Below are 19,416 nucleotides of genomic sequence, written 5' to 3'. Positions count from 1 at the left end.
AAAAAAAAGAATGATGTGTGTTGTTGTTGTTTTTTTTTAAGCTAAATTCTTTTTATAATATTTATTGCGCTAAGAAGTGACATCTTGCCTAAGGCATTACAGAGGCACATATCTGTTATTTTAGCCCAGGGATGGGGAATGTCTGGCTTTCTGGATGTGTTTCCATTCTAACTCCCATCAGTCCTGGCATGGCCAGTGGTCATGGATGGTGGGAGTTGTAGTCCAACAACTTCTGAATTTTTAACCTTACAACAATCCTGTGAGGTAAGTTAGATGAAGACAGGTGTAGCCTACATTATGTCTCCAGATATTGTTGGACTACAGCTCCCATCATTGGTCATGCTGGCTGCAGCTCTTGGAAGATGGGAGTCCAACAATGTCTGAAGGGCACCCTGGATTAAGAGACAGGGCCTTGCTCAAAACTATCTGGTCAGTGAGTGTCCAAGCCCAGTACTCCAGCCAGGAGGTGCTATTTCCCTTTATCACAACTATTAAATAAGGGCATCTTGAGACAACAGGCTTGGCAGCATTTTAGGAAGTGGCCCTACTAACTTGTGCAATGGAAAACAAATAGCTTATTACAATAGTTCAGTACTTCAAAAAGTAATTCATCACAGAGTACAAGATTGAGAAATATTACTAATTAGTCTGAGAAGCATCCTAGGGTAAGGTTCATAGTGAAATTAAGGGATAGATGATTTTTTAAAAAAACTGCCACTGTATAGGATTGTGAATCAGCAGGCTTTAAAAAAATCTGATCTAACAATGATGTATTGTAGGACAAATAAAAAAGATGCTTTCTATCATTCTCAGTTCACTCAGTTGTATTTCACTCAGTGTATGTTCACTCAGTTCACCTGTATTTCTGTTAACATATTGCCACCTCAACCATCACAACTTAAGCAGGTGTCAACACTGAAGTGTGGTTTCTTTTTAGTGGTGCTTATTTAACGAACTATTTACGCATAACCATTAGTTTTTCCTACTTACCCGCCAAAAGTATTTTCTGTTTGCATCCTTAGGAACTGTGCCATTGGTATAGATTTCACCAACCAGGGGTCCAAAGCGTGTTCCTTTAGGGATAATGTCTTTGCTAATAACTCCAATAACCTGAAAGGAAAAGAGCACATGTCAAACCATTTAAATAAGTTTATGCGTTCACACAGGAAAAACAGTTTGATACAAAAGTTATTACATTGTTATTACAGGGAAGCAGTCAATGTAAAGGCAAGGGATCCCCCACCCTCCTTTGTCTCTAGAGTGGCATTTATCTCAGCACTTAGTGATGTTGCAAAACTATAATCTTTTGGAAATAACACATACCAAAAAGCATTGCAAAGCTGAGTAGAATTTGTTTATCTGTTTCTGTGATCACCTGACAGTATGACATGAGTACTGGCTCACTCTCAAAGATCTTATAGGTGAACGAACTATAAAAGTGGCCTTAGGAGATTAGAGAGAGAGAAAGCTGAGAAACACTAGTGACCAATGGTCTAACTGCCTGATTTTTGCATGGAAGAAATGAACTCAGAACTTGAATGTGACATTGAGATGCAATTATCACATGCTATAATACCCATTAAAAAATGAAATTTCTGTGGAGAAATAGAGACCAGTAAAGCCTGCAGACATGACATTTGAAATCTACCTTGCTAGTTACATATTTATGTTTATAATCCTGGAATTCTGGTGACACCCAGCCCTGTTTCTCTGTTAATTTGAGTCAGGTGTCACAGTGCAGGTCCTGAACCAGTTCTTGGATGCGTTGGTGGGCGGGATGAGGGCCAATAAAAGCTGGAGTGGAATCCTAACAAGATGGAGGCTCTGCAAGTGAGTGGTTCATGGATTCAGGATCTGGGCCTGGCTAGAGTTGCACATCCCTGAAGTAGATGTTTTATAGCTTGGGGTGCTGCTTGATCTTTGTCACTGGAGGCTCAGGTGACTTTGCAGGTCCAGAGTGCTGGTTACCACTTTTGGCTCGTGTACCAGCTATGCTTTTTCCTGGACAGAGTCACCCATGCACTAATAGTAGCCTCTGGATTGAATTATTGCAATGTGCTCTATATGAAACTGCCCTTACAGTTGGTATGGAATCAGCAGCTAGTGCAAAATGTGGCAGCCAGGATACTTAGTGCAATGTGTGCCCCCAAAGCACACATTGCATCTGTGCTAAAAGGCACTGGCTGCCAATTCACTACTGAACCAAATGTAAGGTTTTGTCACTGACTTGTACGGCCCTGAAATGTTCAGGACCAGGATCTCTGACAGAGTGCCTCCTTCCTTCCGCACATTTCAGTCTGTTCACAGAGATCGTAGGAGGATGCCCTTCCAATTTCACTGTGCCCATTGGAAATGCATCTGGTGGTGACCTGAGAAAGGGTTTCTCTGCAGTGCCCCCCATGCTGTGGAATAACCTCTCCTTAGAGACATGGTGGGCATCTGCAATGGTGGTATTCTACCAGTTCCTGAAGATGTATCTATTTGTGAGGTCGTTTCAGAGAAGCGATTTCTTATAACACCTCTATTAGAATATCAGTAGTATTTCTGTTTTAATGTCTGTCTGTTTTGTTGCTTTTATCTTGTAAACTCCTTGTTGTTTTACAGTGAAAGGCAGTATATAAATGTTGAAATAAATAAATGTGCTCTACCCAGTGAGCATAAATAAATCTTACACCAAATGTGTCTTAAATCTAAATAGTATAGTCACTGATCACCTTTGTATGTAGATCTTTAACTTTCTTGATGTGGATAGGATCAAGGAAAAACAGAGTCACTATGGGAAGTGTAAAATATACTCGCACTTCAGCTTCCTCCTTACCAGTAATTAAACCATGCACCCCAAAACAGGAATAAGGTCATTATTTATCAGAAAGGCATGCCTGTCAGTATCTCCTTTACAATACAGCGCTTAAGTAAAGGGGCTTTCCTCTCATTCTTTTCACCTCCACTAAGCCTGCTAAATTTTAATTTGCTCTCTATATTGTATATACCTACAGAGTCAGTAAACTAGGAAACATGAATAAGGACTTCAAAATACTGGTGTCTGCAGCTTGAATGGAAAGTGGGGGATGAATATAAGACATTTGTTCCACAGACTTAGTAAACATTCATGTTAAAGCTAATGAGTCATGTTCTTCTCACATTACTAACCAGTTTCATTATGTCTGCCAAAATAATGAAAGGACAAAATTGCATTATGGATCCACTGTACTTAACTTGAAAATAGGCATATTAACTACAACGTAACATCCCAGTATGGCCTCTCCCTTTACTCAAGTCTACTGTAATATAAGTACTGTACTTAAATTACAGTGTGCAATTATTAGTGAATGTAATATATTCAATATTTTGCAAAATTAACCAGCTTTTGAGCCACAGTAACTATCTACTGTTTTTATACTGGAAGACCAGAGGCAACTCTCTTGCTTTATTTTATTTTTATTTATGGAAAGGATTATTGCTTCATGGGCAGGCAGCAAAGGTTTAACTTTCTGCATCCTTCCCATGCCTATCCTCCACCTGGTCTTTGAAGAACTTATTCAGAAACGAACACATCTCTTAAGTATTCAGATATGTTATACTAAACGTTTTCAGATAAAGGACACCTAGCTGCTTGAGTCTATAATTAGCATTATTCAACTGATCATACTGTTGCCTGCCTGCCTGCTTTGCCAATTCTTTGTGCTGACACCCCCCCCCCACTAAATACTCCACAGTCTACCAGCTAAACTCTTGAGGTCCTGTCTCTACTACAGAAACATAATTTTACTGGTATGGCTTCTCAAAGAATTATGGGAATTGTAGTTGCACAATGCCTGAGACTTCTCTGATAGAAGTCCCTGCCCTTCCTGCAAAACTACAATTGCTAGCATTCTCTGTTAAAGCAGTTTATGTTGGCAGAGTGGAAATACCCTTAACAGAACAGAACAAGAGCAAACACTGAAATGTAGGATTCTGCCTGCCATGACTCTGACTGGAGAGTTTGTAGCTATTGTTTCATGTATGTTTTCAAAGTCTTTTTTTTTTTAAGTCAAACCAGTTGTGCATCTGCACTGAAAACAGAATGAACAGGGACTTTCAAAAACAAGTAGAAACATGCCTAATGACTGTGTTTATTTTTGTCATTCCCGTGCATTTTTCATAGAGAGGTGAAAAAGGCAGGTGTTCTTCTTGCTTTCCCCATCTTTCTTGATTTACATTCTGTTAAACTTTCAAGAAAAGTTCACAGCCAGCATACGACGTGTACTTAGCAGTTTGAACGTAAGATAGGTCTTTGCTCTTAATGCAGTTAATACACACACACATACACTCTGATATCTTTTAAGTTTAATTCAAAGCATACTGAGGTTTTCAGAACGTCTAGGAATCAGTATTACTTGGAACTTGTCAAATAGAAACAGTTTGGGGATTTTTGTACAGTCATACAAAGCATGCATGCCCTAACAGTATTTTATACTTTGCACTATGCCCTTTGGAAAGATGACTGTGTGATATCCTATTCCCATAGTGTGTGCATATGGAGGAGGGAATGGGCAGCAAATAGGTGAGTTAAGCCTATTGGTGGCAAGGGAAATGAGGACAGAGTAGAATGTTTGCATCTTGCTCAGAACCCTTGCCAATTTGGACCATACTGCCTGAAGGGTGCAAACTCTAAACAGAAACAAAATACACAACCTTCCCAGATTTTTTCCTTTTAAAAAATCCCATCCTATAAAAACCTCAGGTGGTAGATTATTGCTTGAAGAAGAAAAGGGAGAATGAGAGAGAGAGAGAGAAAGCTGTGTCACTTTTTGCAATTCAAGGGCAGTAACCAACAGGTGCCCTTTACAGTTGCATGGCATTCCAGAAGGCAAGGCAATACCATCAGATGTGCTTTCTGAGAGGGAAGAGCAATACAAATGTATCCAGGGCTGGGAAAGTGTGCATCAGAAATATGCATGAAAAACATCTTGTCTGCAAAGGCCTATTTTACTAGCTTCTGTGATACCTTGTTACTTCAATATTTACTGTAAACATCACGTACCTCTTTCACAATATGCAGAATATTGTCATAGGTCATTAACCAGTAATTAAGCAGATGTTTTAACAAATACATTTTAGAACAGCTTTATCTAAATTATGGTTTCTAGGGATTTAACAACAGGGAAAAGCTTATAGTACTAAAACAGGAGATTCTGAATGTTACAGTACTTCTGTATATACCCAAGATTCTGCCCAAACTGGGGGAAAGACTTTGGCTGGGGTTCACAAGAAAGTTCATATCATGATGAATTGGCCTATTTCATGACCATATTATTGCTATTAGTCATCACAGAGGCCTTAGCTTGTACACAAACACCAGAAAAATACTCCCATTACAAACCAAAAGACAGAAATGGAAGTTAATTAGGCCTTATTGGCTACTCCAGGCATAAACTGACATTTCACACTTGTCCACAAGGTGTCATTAGGCACACCTGTTTTATAAATGACACTGTACAAACTTAGAACATCAAATATATGACAGACCCTGTAAAAACTATATAGGTGCTCTTATGAATGTTAAAAACTCCTCTTTAGCATCTGTTTTCTTCCAGATTCTCATGTCAATCATAATGGCATATTTTTTAAAGTTCACTACATTGTTACAGTTTAACATTACCTACAATGATAACAGTTAAGGACATTTTCTCCCCCCCCCCTAAAGCAAGGGTGAAGAATTAGTCGTCCTCCAGATCCTACTGGACAACAAGTCCCATCATCCTTAACTATTGGGTAGGGCTGATGGAAATTGAAGTCCAACAACATTTAGAGGTTTCCTTATCCTTGCTCTAAAAATACAGCCACGACATCAACACCTGGAAACATGCATACCTCTCCCAATGAAATATTTTTACACTTAAATACTACCCAATTATTCCCTCAGTGCTTAGGAATTACATACCTGAAGTATATAAAGCCAGAGTTCCATAGCACTAAAAGGTGGAGTTAACGTGTCCCCCTGCCTAGTGAGTTTAACATGGTATGTGGCATAATGACACTAACGTCATCCTGTGACAGTCAGCTGAAAGCCAACTACAAAGAGGCAGGCAGCTGTTTCTTTACTATCAGAAAGCAACAGGATCTCAAATATTCCAGTTCATCCTGGTTTGTAAGAAGATCCCCACTCTGCTTTTACTAGTGCTTCAGGTGTACAAGCTACAGAATTACTTCTTTACTCAAGTGGTGTTTAAAAGGCCCTTTAAAAAGATGACACATTTTCTGAACTCAGGAAGAAAACAACTGTTGGAACTGACCAGGGTCCTAATGAATTATTGCTGGAGCTACTGTATGCCTTCTATAAACACTTCAGTGTGCAGTTGAAAAGATTCAGTTCTCTCGTTCTTCATCTGTCCTGACAGAAGCCTCTTCCAAAGATACTTTATGGGCACCCCTGACCTTTCAGCTATTTCACTACATTTGTCTCTGTCACTAGCCTGTGCCATAGAGCACAACGTGACATGATGGGAGCCTCTGGACAAGAAATGGTACCCCATAGTTTTCTCTCAAATTCTTTTTTTTAAATTTTTAAGGAGAAAGAAATGGGAATATGTCTCCTGAAGAGTTCTTTCTTTCTTAAAAATAGCTTTAGAAATAACTGCCATCAAGAGCAGTATGTATGTAGTTAAACACACATGCTATTACTATTTCAGTGGGCCCTAACATAATACCGAATCAAACGATACTTAACCAAACAAGTAGGAACTGGATTGACAGCCAGGTGTTGAGAAAGAATGATTTAATTTTAACTCCCTGTTAATTTAACTTCCACTTCCCCAGTATTACCATGATGACTTGTTCACTTAGCATGTTGTTTTGAACAATGAAAACTTTCGTTCTTTTGTTTTTCAGCTACGGTGACTGAAAGAATGATGCAGCTGAAAAGAGGGCCTACATCCTATAATTTATTCTTTTTAGAAGGGTGGAGCGAGAGGAAATGTTTTCTTATTGTTTCCTTTTCACAAATACACATAGCAACAGCATTAGCAGCTATCCTTTTATACATAAAGAAGGCACGTAAGTGATGGATGTCTAGCTCATGGGTCAGCATACTATGTTATATAAAGCTTTAAATACTGAGCTTCTTCAAGCCACCTTGATAAATTTTATGTTTATAAAAATCTAACACTACTTCTCAGCCTAGCCTAATTCATGGGGTTGTTGTGGGGATTAAATGATGAGTGGGAGAACAATGTGCACCAAGGTAAGATGTAAATGCCATGTAATAAATAAAATGTGTTTTATGTGGGCTAACCTTTGAAGACCGCTCATAAAGTGCAGTTAGTACAAAATAAGGCAGCTAGGATATACTGGGGCAATGTGTGTGGAACACATCTCACTACTCTTAAAATAGCTGCAGTGGTTTCTGGACCCAATTCAAGGTGCTGGCTTTGACTTTTAAAGCCTTAAATAGTGGGACCTAATATAACTCAAAGGAATGCTTTCTCCCACATGATTCTATCCAGGTATTAACGTCCTCACTGGAAGCTACTCTGTAGGTTCTTCATGATGACCCCTCAATAGAGCTTTCTCTGTCATAGCAGCCTTGGCTTAGAACGTTCTCCCAAATAAGACCTACTTAGTCCCATCTCTGTTTTATTTTGCAGGCAAGGCAAACACCTATTTACCCAGGCTTTTTAATGTGTATTAGCTCCCCCCCCCACCGCCCCCTAGCCTGCTTTCAGTATTTTATCGTTGATCATAAAAATAGTATAAATAAATAAGATTTAGGAGTAGTTGCAACACAGATCATATGTCCAACAATTTATCCAATTTCACTTGAATTAAATTATTTAGCTGTGATCAAACAGCCGAATATACCTTACAATGAATGTTCCTATATAGATAAACAAAGCCTCAAAAAATAAGAACTGAAGTCAGTCACTTTAAAATGATACCACTACATAATCTCCAAGTATTTGACAAGCCTTCATGGAAAGGTTAGTAAAAAAATACAATCCAAGCACATGCATGTGCACATACACAACACAGGTGTATCTCGGAACATTACTCTAACTACAGATGTTAATGACAGCATTAATATTTCATAAGCATGTTTTTCTCCATTAAATCAGCTCATTACTTACATAATTACATGAGGTGATATTTGAGTAATCTCTCAAAAATATTATGACAGAGAATGTTTATTTGTGCAAATTGAGCCTACCAAAATCTACCAAAAGCTTTGTTTAGCCCGTATAAAAGATGCTGTTCTCCAATCATTTCTTTGTAAATGAGGAGTAAGTATTAGATTTATTGAGTTATATTGGCATTATTCTTGAAAGCAGAGCAGGTATCTCTTATTTTGTTTTCCATTAATGAATCAGCTGAAATCCAGACCAGTAAACAGATTATTGGATTTTGATCTGGGGCTAGCCACAAGATTGGGCAACTCACCATCTCTTGATCTTAGCCCCCCCCCCACCCCACCCTGCCGATCAAATGACAATTATGAGAATGTGAAAAGGCACACGGTAAAGGCCCCAAACATAGTTAAATCTGTGGCAGCACATATTGAAGAAAGTTACAGATATCTCAATTCTAAAGGGAGTGTGAGGGGCATGGAATCAAGGAAGAATAAGTATTTCCTTCTGCTAACTTTTCACTTGACAAAGGAGACTATAATGAAATCAAATGAGGATACTGGCTATCCAGATTCCTTAGAAGAATCCAGATAAGTAGTTAATTATGAGAAACAACCACAAACATTTCAAGAACTTAAAGTACTGTTCAAAACAGCCTCGGCAGTAGTTCCAGACCTGTGTGTAGTAAGACAGATGTAACCCAGTATTCTCAGAGTTCAGCGTATATAAAAGAGTAAATGGGAGCTGGACTTCCTATTCCCTACAGCAAACCACCAGAGCCCAAAAAGCTCTATTGAGGATTAGGAGCCTCTGCTGAATGGATTATGGGGGAAGGGGGATCCCCCACGCCAAATCATGCCATGGTACCTTCCATAAGTGGAACTCCCACAGGTGGAAGGTGCTTCTGCCTCATTTTGGGGGACCCCCCTTCTCCCACAGTCCATCCCACTCAGCAGAGGCTCAGACCTCTTGGTGAAGCATGTTTGGGGGCAGGGGGGTGGGTTGCAACGGCAAGCAGGAATGTCAGCTAGCTCTGTGCTTAACTCTGGATCCAATCCATTATTTACACATATTCATGTTTGCCAATACAAAGCCAGCAATTTTAAAAAAGTTTTTTTCAGCCAGCTTGTGATGTGGCAAAGAAGATCAAACCAAGCAAGCGAGGCCACCCTAGCACAGAGAAATGATGTTAGCTGCTTCCTACATATTAGCTGATGTTCAGGCTGATCAATTAAGTGCCATTTGTCAACAGTTTCACAGTATCCCCACCTAAGTCATGTGCATGGTATATACTAGGTACATTTTAAAGCTTCTAATTCTGTTTCTCATAGCTAATCATTTAATTGGGCTATATGGGAGTGTGAAATAATGCAAGTCCATAGAGATAACTAGCCTATTACAAGTTTCCTGGTCATTCCCCAAAACTGTGACATCCGGATCCAGTTTATATCAGTTGAATTTCTGGTCCCCTTTCTACATGCAAGCCTTTCCATGCTGTTTGTTGTAGGAGGATACATTTAATAACTAGAAAGGAATGAATTTACACCCTCCCTTAGCTCCGTGGTCAGTTTATTTAGCCACAGTAGCAGCACAGGTTATAGCTGTTCCACCACAAGTTGCAGGATAGGGACAAAAATGATGGGCCGTCCCTACCATTATTAACTAGCTGAACTTCACGCCTAGCTATAATAGCTACTCTATATGAAGGAATAAACAGGCAACCAATTGCTCATCCGGGATAATTTTTTCCAGCCCTTCTGAAACAACAACAAAGAATGTACCCACTCCAGAGACATGGACTGAAATATACCTGTGCGTCCAGCTACAAATAAAGGTGCACTGCCCTAGATAAACAAGTCACATAAATACAGGCTACTTATTTAATGACCTGGCCTTAACATCATCCTTTCTTCTTGGAACCCTATAAAGAACTGATACAATAAGCCTATTTAAAAAAAAACACCTTTGTCTAATAATTCAAGGAAAAGCAACCCATTTCAATGCAACCATAGTATTTCACTACCTGATCCAGGAGTAGAGAATATTGTTCTCTCCTACAGATAGGTATGCTTAGAACCCGAATCTACAATACAATCTTTAGAAATTTCCATTCCTAAATTAAGTAACATTCTTGTCTATTTAGCAACACAGACATAAGTCGATTTATGCCAGTTTGGAGATGTTTGTGCTTTCCTGTGCAGAAGGTATTTTCTCCAGGTGCATTTCTAGGGGTGAACCTTGGAAAGCCGTGGCACCCAAACATTAGAGAATGTAGAAATCAAGAAGACAAACCCACTTCCAAGAACAATGTGATCTGGCTACCAGGTTTGAATCATCCTTTGCAAACATGTTCTTACCTCTTTGCCATGTCCTGCATATTTGAAAATCAAGTTCCTTGGCAAGGAAGACTCAGCCTGGGTTACATTGCAGCCTTCTGTGCTGGGCTCCGTGGGGTGATCATTTACAATGTAGGTACACTTGTCTTCAAATTCAGCCTCTGTCCATAGAGTCATGTCAGCATCCTTCATGTCCATTTTCATTATCAACTCTGGTCCTTTTCTTCACTGCTCTGGGATTCACAATATACGAGCTACACAGTGTGGCAGCCTGGAAAAGAAAAGAAAATTTACTTCCCATTCCTTTCTCAGCACCTCTAGCAATGTGACCTAAATGCTGTCTATTGGCAATTAGATGGCATTAGTGGGATAGCTGAGGACTGACACCCTATACCCTATACCCTATAAATTGAGCTGCCTTCTTTGAAGGAATGCTTTCAAGAGCTGGGGCTGGTAAAAATAACAAAGTCACAAAAAGTAATAGGAAAAGCATGTCTGAGAACAGCACCTGTGCACACCTCTTTAGAACCTTCCCTCAGTATCTGAACAGTAGGGGTGGGGGGATGAATCTGCAGATTCAAGGCTTTGTGTGCAAAAGAGCCTGTGGAAAAGCTGCCTTGGAAAAGTGTCATAAACAAGGAAAGGAAAAGGAAGGAACTGCTGTCTGCGTCTGAATGGGCTAAAAATGGAAAGTGCACGTTGGACGAGCGGAACACAGGCTTGCCTTTTCCAAATGGGGAAGGCTGAACTTTCCCACCGGCTTCTAACACACAAACAACTTTCAAAAACAACGCTCCCCTCCCCTCTATTGACATCCTCTTATCCTCTGACACACAGACAGCTGAGGGAGACTGTATCCTACCAACATCAGTCTGAAAACAGCCAGTCTGAAATAACTAGAAATATCCACTTGGATCAGAAAGAGACAAAAATACAGTAGTATTGTTTTCTGTGCCTTCCAACAGAATTAAATACAAAGTGCAAAATCTACCATCAATACAGGGATTGAACTGCATTAGATATGCTGTATGGCATTGGCTCACTATTTCAAACCTCAGCCATGTACTCTCTTTCCACAGGCAAGCATCCCCTCTGCTTCATTTTCCCATCTACAATATCAGGAAAATATTTTTTTTAGGGCTCCTATAATTGTTAGCACATACTATTTGTGTTCTGCTCTCATTCAGAAAAGAAGATATTTTAAAAGAAGCGGAGTAATAGTATTCTGTGGAAAAACTAAATATCTGAAGAACACACTTACAGAATTAAGTTTTACTTACCCATTAAAAAGATAATGTTAACATATCATTTTGTTTCCCCAGGTATAAAGTTACTGGATTAAACTACAGCATTTTCCAAAACAAAGGCTTTAGGCTCCAGCATTGTACTGCTAATCCTACCAGAGATTTTCATTTGTATCTGAGTAAAGCAGGGTCATATTTCCAACTCAAAGAAGTGTTTTTCAGAAGATGAAGTGTTTGGAAGAACAGAGTTATCAACTTAATTCCACACTTCCTCACAGCATTGAGCAGATTTAATAGTTCTTCATACGGTGCTTTTAATGGGCTTGATGAGATCAAACCCTAGTACAATCTGAACAATACCTTTACCACTTTGTAGGCTATGACAAGAGAACTAATACTGAAACTCCGTGAACCGGCAGTTGCCACTAGCAGTGAAAGAATTAATCATCATAAAAACAAAGGTCTCTCGAACTTAAAGAGAAAGTCTCCAAGGAGAACCTTAACAGGTTTGCCGTCTCCATTCAAAAGAGTGCTAAAATCATCTGTCTCCCGGACAGAAGTAGGAAGAAAATTTCTTACCAAGGTACAGTCCACAAATAATTCCAGCTGGCAGCGCGACGTTTCAGGTAAATCTCACACATATCTACAGAGTAAACATTACTTCTTCCACTGGCCGGGTTCAAGTAATACCAATAGAGCTAGCTTCTTTTGCTTCTGCTTCTGGCTCTGTCTTTACTGTCAGACAGGTGCTGCTGCACTTACTGCTTCAACTTCTTTGAAACACTGGAGGGCTGAATGTTACGATACTTTCAGTCTGTGTTAACCAAACAGACTCTTCCTTTCTCCTCCCTGTTTCAGGTTTCCTATTAGCCACTCATCTGATTTACTCACAGTCACGGCTGCCAAGAGCAGGGGGTGGGGCTATACCTGTAACTCACACAGGTATATCCAATGAAACTCTGATCCAGTCAGAAGGAATTTTTCCTTTCAGCAGATCACACCAATACAGTTTTTCCTGTTAACACGTATGCCTGCTAACATTCTACTGGCATCCAGCTTAACTCACATGCAAAAGGACAAACATTTGGTGGTGTAACACTAGAAACTATGACCTAGTGCTTAAATCTGTTCATTTTAACGGGGGATTTTTCGAACAAACATGCTTACAATTTCCAAAAAAAGTATTTACAACAATATTGTTCTCCAGGTTGCATATTTTCTTACAATTCTGAGTAGTTTTATATTTTACAAGGTAATCTTACACATGTCTACTGAAAAGTAAGCCCCACTGGGTCCAACAGGACTTGCTCCAAGGTAAGTGAATGTAAGATTTCAGCCTTAACTTTGTACTATTTTAAAAGTGCATCATTTCAAAGTGGAAACTAAGCCTGTCCCTGCTTTAAGAGAGAATGGGTCATATGCTAACAGAAAGAAAAGTTCCATCAGTGATGCTTTCATTAGACACAATCACTTAAAGAGCATGTTGCTGATCAAAGAAGTATTGGTGTGAATATAATTAAGAGGAACATGTGCTGTTTCTTTTTCCTCCTCTCCCTGTTAGTGAATTGCCTTGAAGGAAGGACATCCTGTGATGATGGCATACAGTGTCCTGTTTGTTTATTATTAAGCGCACAGACCTTGCATTCCTATTTCTCATTACCAAACAAACCAGATGCCTAACTTCCTTCAGTGGTCCTTGTCCTTCATTGAGGAATCCTTCAGCTTACAACAGTTATGATGATGCATAGTTCCAATTATAGTCACTCACAATATTACAAACATCACCCAGTCAGTTCACCAAAGGACAAGTCTCCTACTTTTCCTTTTTACATCACATCAGCAGACATGTTTTTATTATTATTATTATCATGCCTTTCCTCTTGCGTGGGCAGAAACTTGTTTTGACTTGCTATAAAAATGCAAAACACAACTACCTGTCTATATGGAAATCTGCATTGTTCGAAGAAATGTCCATTCTGTCTGATGCATACACCATACCATCACCCTCCTGAAGTTCTTACAGAAGAAGGTGAAAGGGATTATATGTCATTCTAGGTGACGCAGTACTGAGAATAGTACATATCTGTGTAAAGACCTTTGGCATCTTCTAATAGAGAAGTACTCATACCGTTGGACATAAGTAGGACAACAGCGCCAAACAAGTGTCCTGGCTTAACTGTTACTGGTACGTAATTCCACAAGAAAGGTGGTAAGGGCATCACGCTGATGGGTATAAAGGTAATTGGATATGCAGTAGGAAGAAACATTTGTTTAAAGCAAAGAAATCTGGCCACCTTGACTTGGGTAATTAACTGATGCTGAGATAGAATCAGAGGACTATTAACAACAATAGAGGCTACTTAAAAACATACTCAGCATTGACATAGTAAGTCTGTGGCCTATAGATATATGGTAACCCACACACCAACACATTCCTGTAGCTACTCAGAAATACATTGATTTGGGGAGGGATCTTCATAACCTCAGCTTTATCACATGGCTGGAAGTTACAGATGGCTAGCTCTCCAAATCAGGAGTATAAATTAAAATGACCACCCCACAGCTAATGGTTGTCTCTTTTCATTCAGGGTGGCCAGAGATCAGTTTCTGTCTATTGCTCCCATAACATCTGCGGGAACAAATCATGTAAATCATGTGACTGACATGGTTTCTTCCCACCATGTCACTGTCCTACAGTGATGGGCAACCTCAGATATCCATGGCAACTGACATGACAGCTTCCTATAAATGTTACTGCTAATAAGCAACAGAACTTGTCCTACAGAAGCAGTGAACATGCAACTCATGTAACATGAAGTGGCCTGAGTCACTTCACATGGAGTGGAAAAACAATGTAGTCATACTGAAGCTGTCTACCCCACCCACTATACCAAGATATAAGTCTCACTTTGACATGGATATGTCTCAGAGCTTTCTAGGTCCCTGGTAATTTAAAAATAAAAAGAAATTACAAAAACAAAATTATTAACAAACAACTTTTCAACGCAGGCTTTTTCTTGCCCCATCACTAAAAAAGAATGGTGATTCTTCTTGCCTATCATGAAATAGCTATTTTGCTTTTCATTTGATTGAAACAATGACAGTGGGCGTTGGAAGGCTAAACTCTGTTTGCCCACCATTGATTGTGTGGGCACTGATGATATTCAGCAGAGTACAAAAGCGAGCTGCCGGCACAGCATTAATTACCATTGTAGAGCACAGTTGCAGTTACTGCTCCTATGCACATACCTGCGTTACACTAGGACTAAGGACACTTAGGATCCAATCTCTGTTCAGCCATTCAATATATGCTAGACTAACCTACCACAGCAGTTAAAATGCGGGTGGGAGAAAATCATGTATGCTAGTTAAAAAAATTTGAGGAAATTTTATATAAAAGGTGGAGCTCATATGTGATGCCGCAATGAAAAATGAGATATACCACTTCCCCCTGCCCCTTTTGCCTTGTGATTACATTGTCATCAGTGTACAGTGGTACCTCAGGTTAAGAACTTAATTCGTTCCAGAGGTTCCGTTCTTAACCTGAAATGGTTCTTAACCTGAGGTGTGCTTTCGCTAATGGGGCCTCTTGCTGCCGCTGCACCACTGTCGCGCGATTTCCGTTCTTATCCTGGGGCAAAGTTCTTAACCTGGAGCAACCACTTCCTGGTTAGCAGAGTCTGTAACCTGAAGTGTCTGTAACCCGAGGTACCACTGTATCATGGAGAGTTGCAAGAACTGCAGAACACTAACTGTGACTGTTCAGAAGGGATTGAAGGTATTTAGTGACATCCCCCCCCCCAAGGCTTCATATGTACGTAGGTCTTTCTTAGTAAAAGTACTGGATCAGAATATCAGTATCTGCAGCAAAACAAAGTGAAGATGAACACATAACATAGCAAACATATCAGTTTAAAGGTGGCAAATAGGACATAGCTTCTGTCCCTTATATATGCACACAGCCAATGATTTCATGACTTGTGTGCACGCACAAATGTGTGCTTGTACCTATATTTATCAAGGTGTGAGTGACTTGACTGGCAGTTTTTTTTGTTTTTGCATAGGATTCTCTCATAGCAGTAGGTGCTGTCATCTAGAAATTGCAGTCTCAGTGTTGTTCATTTCAGAAAAAGGACTTTTTAATCATTTTCATTTTCCCCTCTTTGCTCACAGAAAACCTCAACTACCTTATTAGTCAGCACTTCTGAGACAGGTCTCTCTCTCGCTTTCTCTCTGTATGTGTGCAATAGCTTGCAGTCCAGCAGCAAATCATGAATGGCTCCAACAGGCGCTGATGTCAGAAACTCTCTCTTCACCCCCACCCCACTTCCTTTGATGGTATCAGCCACTCTAGCTCCACAGTAAATTGATGCTAGTCAAGCTTCAGCTGCAGCTGCTGTTTTCTTCAACATTTTTTTTATTCCTATGCATATACATCATTTAAAAAAGGGGGGGGGGTAGCAGGACCAAGAGTGCAATGCACCTGGAAAATGGCTGGAGAAACTTTCTTTAGGGGCCTTAAAGTGCCCCAAAGATTAACACACAGCTATTTTCATATCCTCCCCCTTCTTACACAAAGAAGGTCAGTGACAGAATGACCACATCAACAGAAGCAACAAATCCCTTCATTTTCCTCCTCCTCCATATTGGCATTGTTATGGCTGTAAACATTTGGGAGGCAACCAGATCATGATCCTAAAAATGAGGATAAAGGCACCGATGCATGCCTTTTACAATGTGACATGCTTAAAAAACAAATCCTAATTACTCTCCTCCAATTTATTATTGCATTTATATCCCGTTTTTTCTTCCAAGGACTAGAAGGTGGTGTACATGGTTCGCTCCCTTGCATGAGGAAAATTAATCTGGTCACTTCAGGCCCCTCCAAATCTGGAAACAACAAAATGCTCTGCACACTTCAAATGCCAGCTTGAGAGCAATAGTACTCCAAGATGCTTTCTTGAGAAAGCAGCTTTTCAGATGAAGAATAAGAGTGCATTCCAAATTTACCTAAGGTTTATTATTAGTATTATACGGTGTCAACACACACCTCATTTTTGAAAGAAAAAAATGTGCATGGTGCTACGTTATTTATCTTATTCCTTGCCATATGTTGAAGTCAGAGGCTGCCATCTGGATGTGGAAGATGTCACTGAATTGCTTTTTTACACCTTGTGCTAAAGGGTTGCATGAGAAAAATCAAATCATGCAGGATGACCACCGGGGTTGTGGGGCCCTCTGGAGCTGATTTGGGGTGGGGGGGAGAGAGAAAGAGGGCAAGTCCACTTATGCAACAATAGATGCTGCCTGCATCGTGCAAGCATTTGTGGGACAATGCTACTGGCTATTTTCTTTCCACCCATGGAAAGATACTAAATGTCCCAGAGGTAGCAATCCATGGGGAGAGCTAGCTTTATTATAATATATACGACCCTTCTCCTGCCTCATTGTGAGTCTAAATGAATGCGCAAAGCATTGTAACTTGTTCTGGAATACCCAGTACTAGCTAAATTCCACTTAGTTTGACATTCATTCCCTTCTTAAAGGGATTCTAAAAACAGGATAACTCTAACAGAAAATGCTTAGGTTTACCAGCTAGCTCTGAATAAATACAGGTAAAGTTTTGTATCTCCCCTCTCAATCTTGCCCACTGGATGAACAAGCAGATGTTGCATTAGGGATCCTAATGTAATGACTATATAATCAGTCATTAATCATACCAATGTACATACATTTCTTAATCATAGCTTCTTCTATCAAATATTCTCCCCTCTTTACAGATAAGGGAATCAAAGTTAATATATGGCAGCTTTTCCAAAGCCACCTGCAAAGTACATGCATTAGCAGTAATTTGAACTCAGGACACGTTTCTATCCATTGAATTGACTTAATTAATTGAAGATGTTCTGATGATTTATACTGTACATTTTGTTTTAAAACAGGGTTGGCAACAAAGGAAGAGAACAGGCACAAAGACTTCTTAGAACTAAAAGTGTGATCAATGGTTGAAGAGGTGTGGCTGCATTACATTTAGTGGTGAGTAATAAGTGGTGACCTTAAGGAGTTTTGCAATTGCTATTTGTTTTTAAGTAAGTGTCTCTTGAAATAACATTATACAATCTCCTAGCTGAAATGCACTTATGAACATCACTTACTGGTACTCCTAAAAACCAACCCTTAAGCAGAATGGAACAACAAAACATACTCTTTAGAAACCGATTGCCTTAATTCCTAAAGGCACTCCATTACCATTGATCACATTTTCTTACTCTAAGAAAGTTATCCCTTTTCCTCATTCTCTGGAGAGGTGGTTTTCACTTCCTACCTATCTGACAATGGTGGTTGCACCCTTTCAATCCAGTCAAACTGGCATGTATCAAAACAAAAATTTCATCTGTTCTCATTAAATAGCTGACACCTTATCCTTCTTTCCAAATGTTGTAAATGTTTGCTTTGCAAAATCCAGGAAAGCTTTTAAAACAAAGAGAACCGAGAGCCCTCCTTCCCTCCCACTCCCCCTTTATAATCATGCATCTCTGCTTATCTGCTCGATTATCAACAGGCTATTGTTTTCCCACTGGGGCTCATTGAGTAAGGTTGACCTAAGGAAGGTTAATGTTCAAATAGGTGTTTCTCAGTTCCAGCAAAAGAATACAGGTTGCTGACAGAAAGGCATCACAAGGGTCTTCATCCTGACTTCCTTAAGAAGACAACATGTCAAGGAAGTGTTGTGTGTGTGTACATTTGGTAGTTGGAGACTACCAAAAGGCCAGGCCTGTTTTTGTTTTTTTATTTTTACTTCTTTTGCATCTCCCAAAACAACAACTTTTAAAGAAAGACACTGTCCCCTAGAAGAGATAATCCCACAATGGAGAGTCCATTAGAGGTATTAAGGCACTGGCAGCAGCCTGATCTACAAGAGCAGCTCTGTCCTGACAATAGACAATTAAAGCTGATAAATCTGAACTACTTGTTGCTGTTCTAATTCCTTGTAATTGTGTGCTGCTTGTCCCTGCCTCCTGCACACAGGGATGAAGTATGCTTCTTTAATCTCCAGAGTACCTGACCTAGTTCCTATGTGGTCTTTTCAGGACCTGTTTTCTTCCCATCTGGACCTCTCTCCACCCCTTCCCGCCTCCTCCAAAAGCACAGAGGAGTGTTAGCAGAGAGGAAAAGAGAAAACATCAGAACTCAGCACCAGGATAATATTTCTGTAACGCCAAACAATATTCTAATCTGCAAACAGCAGCCAATTTTGCCACTTTGGCAAAATTGTGATTAAACTGTACTTTTTGTTATTAAAAGCTCAATATTGTCTGACCAATATTGTCTGCCAAACTTGCACATTACACTTGTGTCTCTGTGTGTGTTTTCATACACCACCCACACACTTCTATCCATTTTTAGATTTTACTTCTATCCATTCACTGGTATGTGTGTGTTCAGCTAGATTATATAGGTTTTTTTGAGTGCATTATTCTTCCGATAAGCTATATACATAAGAATACTGTTATGCTAACAAACACTGCAGTTCTAACCATACCTACTCAGAAGAAAGACGTGCTGAATTTAAATGGGATATACTCCCAGTAAGTGGAGCTAGGAGTGCTGCCCTTCAGCAAATTGAATCCTAGGCCTTTCATATAGTTCTCACAAGACAGGTAATTATTTATGTTTGTTTGTGTGCATAATAGCAGAGGAAACTTTGTATATCTGCATCTACTAGATTCAAAA

The 19,416-nt window shown here is 39.7% G+C and overlaps 1 protein-coding gene and 1 long non-coding RNA gene across 5 annotated transcripts in view; one reads left to right on the top strand and one right to left on the bottom strand.

Annotated features, from left to right (window-relative positions):
* PRDM1 (PR/SET domain 1) overlaps positions 1 to 19,416 on the bottom strand; it is an 86,369-nt gene that overhangs the window by 10,679 nt on the left and 56,274 nt on the right. For 3 of the 4 annotated variants that reach the window (XM_081186589.1, XM_081186588.1, XM_081186590.1), the window contains 2 exons: positions 10,460 to 10,709; positions 991 to 1,110 (listed from right to left, as the gene is read on the bottom strand). In XM_081186589.1, coding sequence (XP_081042715.1) covers positions 991 to 1,110; positions 10,460 to 10,642 — 303 coding nt within the window. In that variant the 5' untranslated portion in view covers positions 10,643 to 10,709. Of the gene's footprint in view, positions 1 to 990; positions 1,111 to 10,459; positions 10,710 to 12,261; positions 12,558 to 19,416 lie in introns of those variants that run through there. The other variant, XM_081186587.1, reaches the window with a different exon arrangement.
* Positions 13,759 to 18,873, top strand: LOC308583050. The gene is made up of 3 exons (XR_014006028.1): positions 13,759 to 13,867; positions 17,625 to 17,718; positions 18,774 to 18,873. It is a non-coding gene; the product is annotated as an uncharacterized lncRNA (long non-coding RNA).

Source organism: Podarcis bocagei (assembly GCF_964188305.1).
Source record: "Podarcis bocagei genome assembly, chromosome: 3".
In the NCBI taxonomy this organism is placed as follows: Eukaryota; Metazoa; Chordata; class Lepidosauria; order Squamata; family Lacertidae; genus Podarcis; species Podarcis bocagei.
Note: the sequence above shows the minus strand (reverse complement) of the source record. Positions and strands in the feature narration are given on the sequence as shown.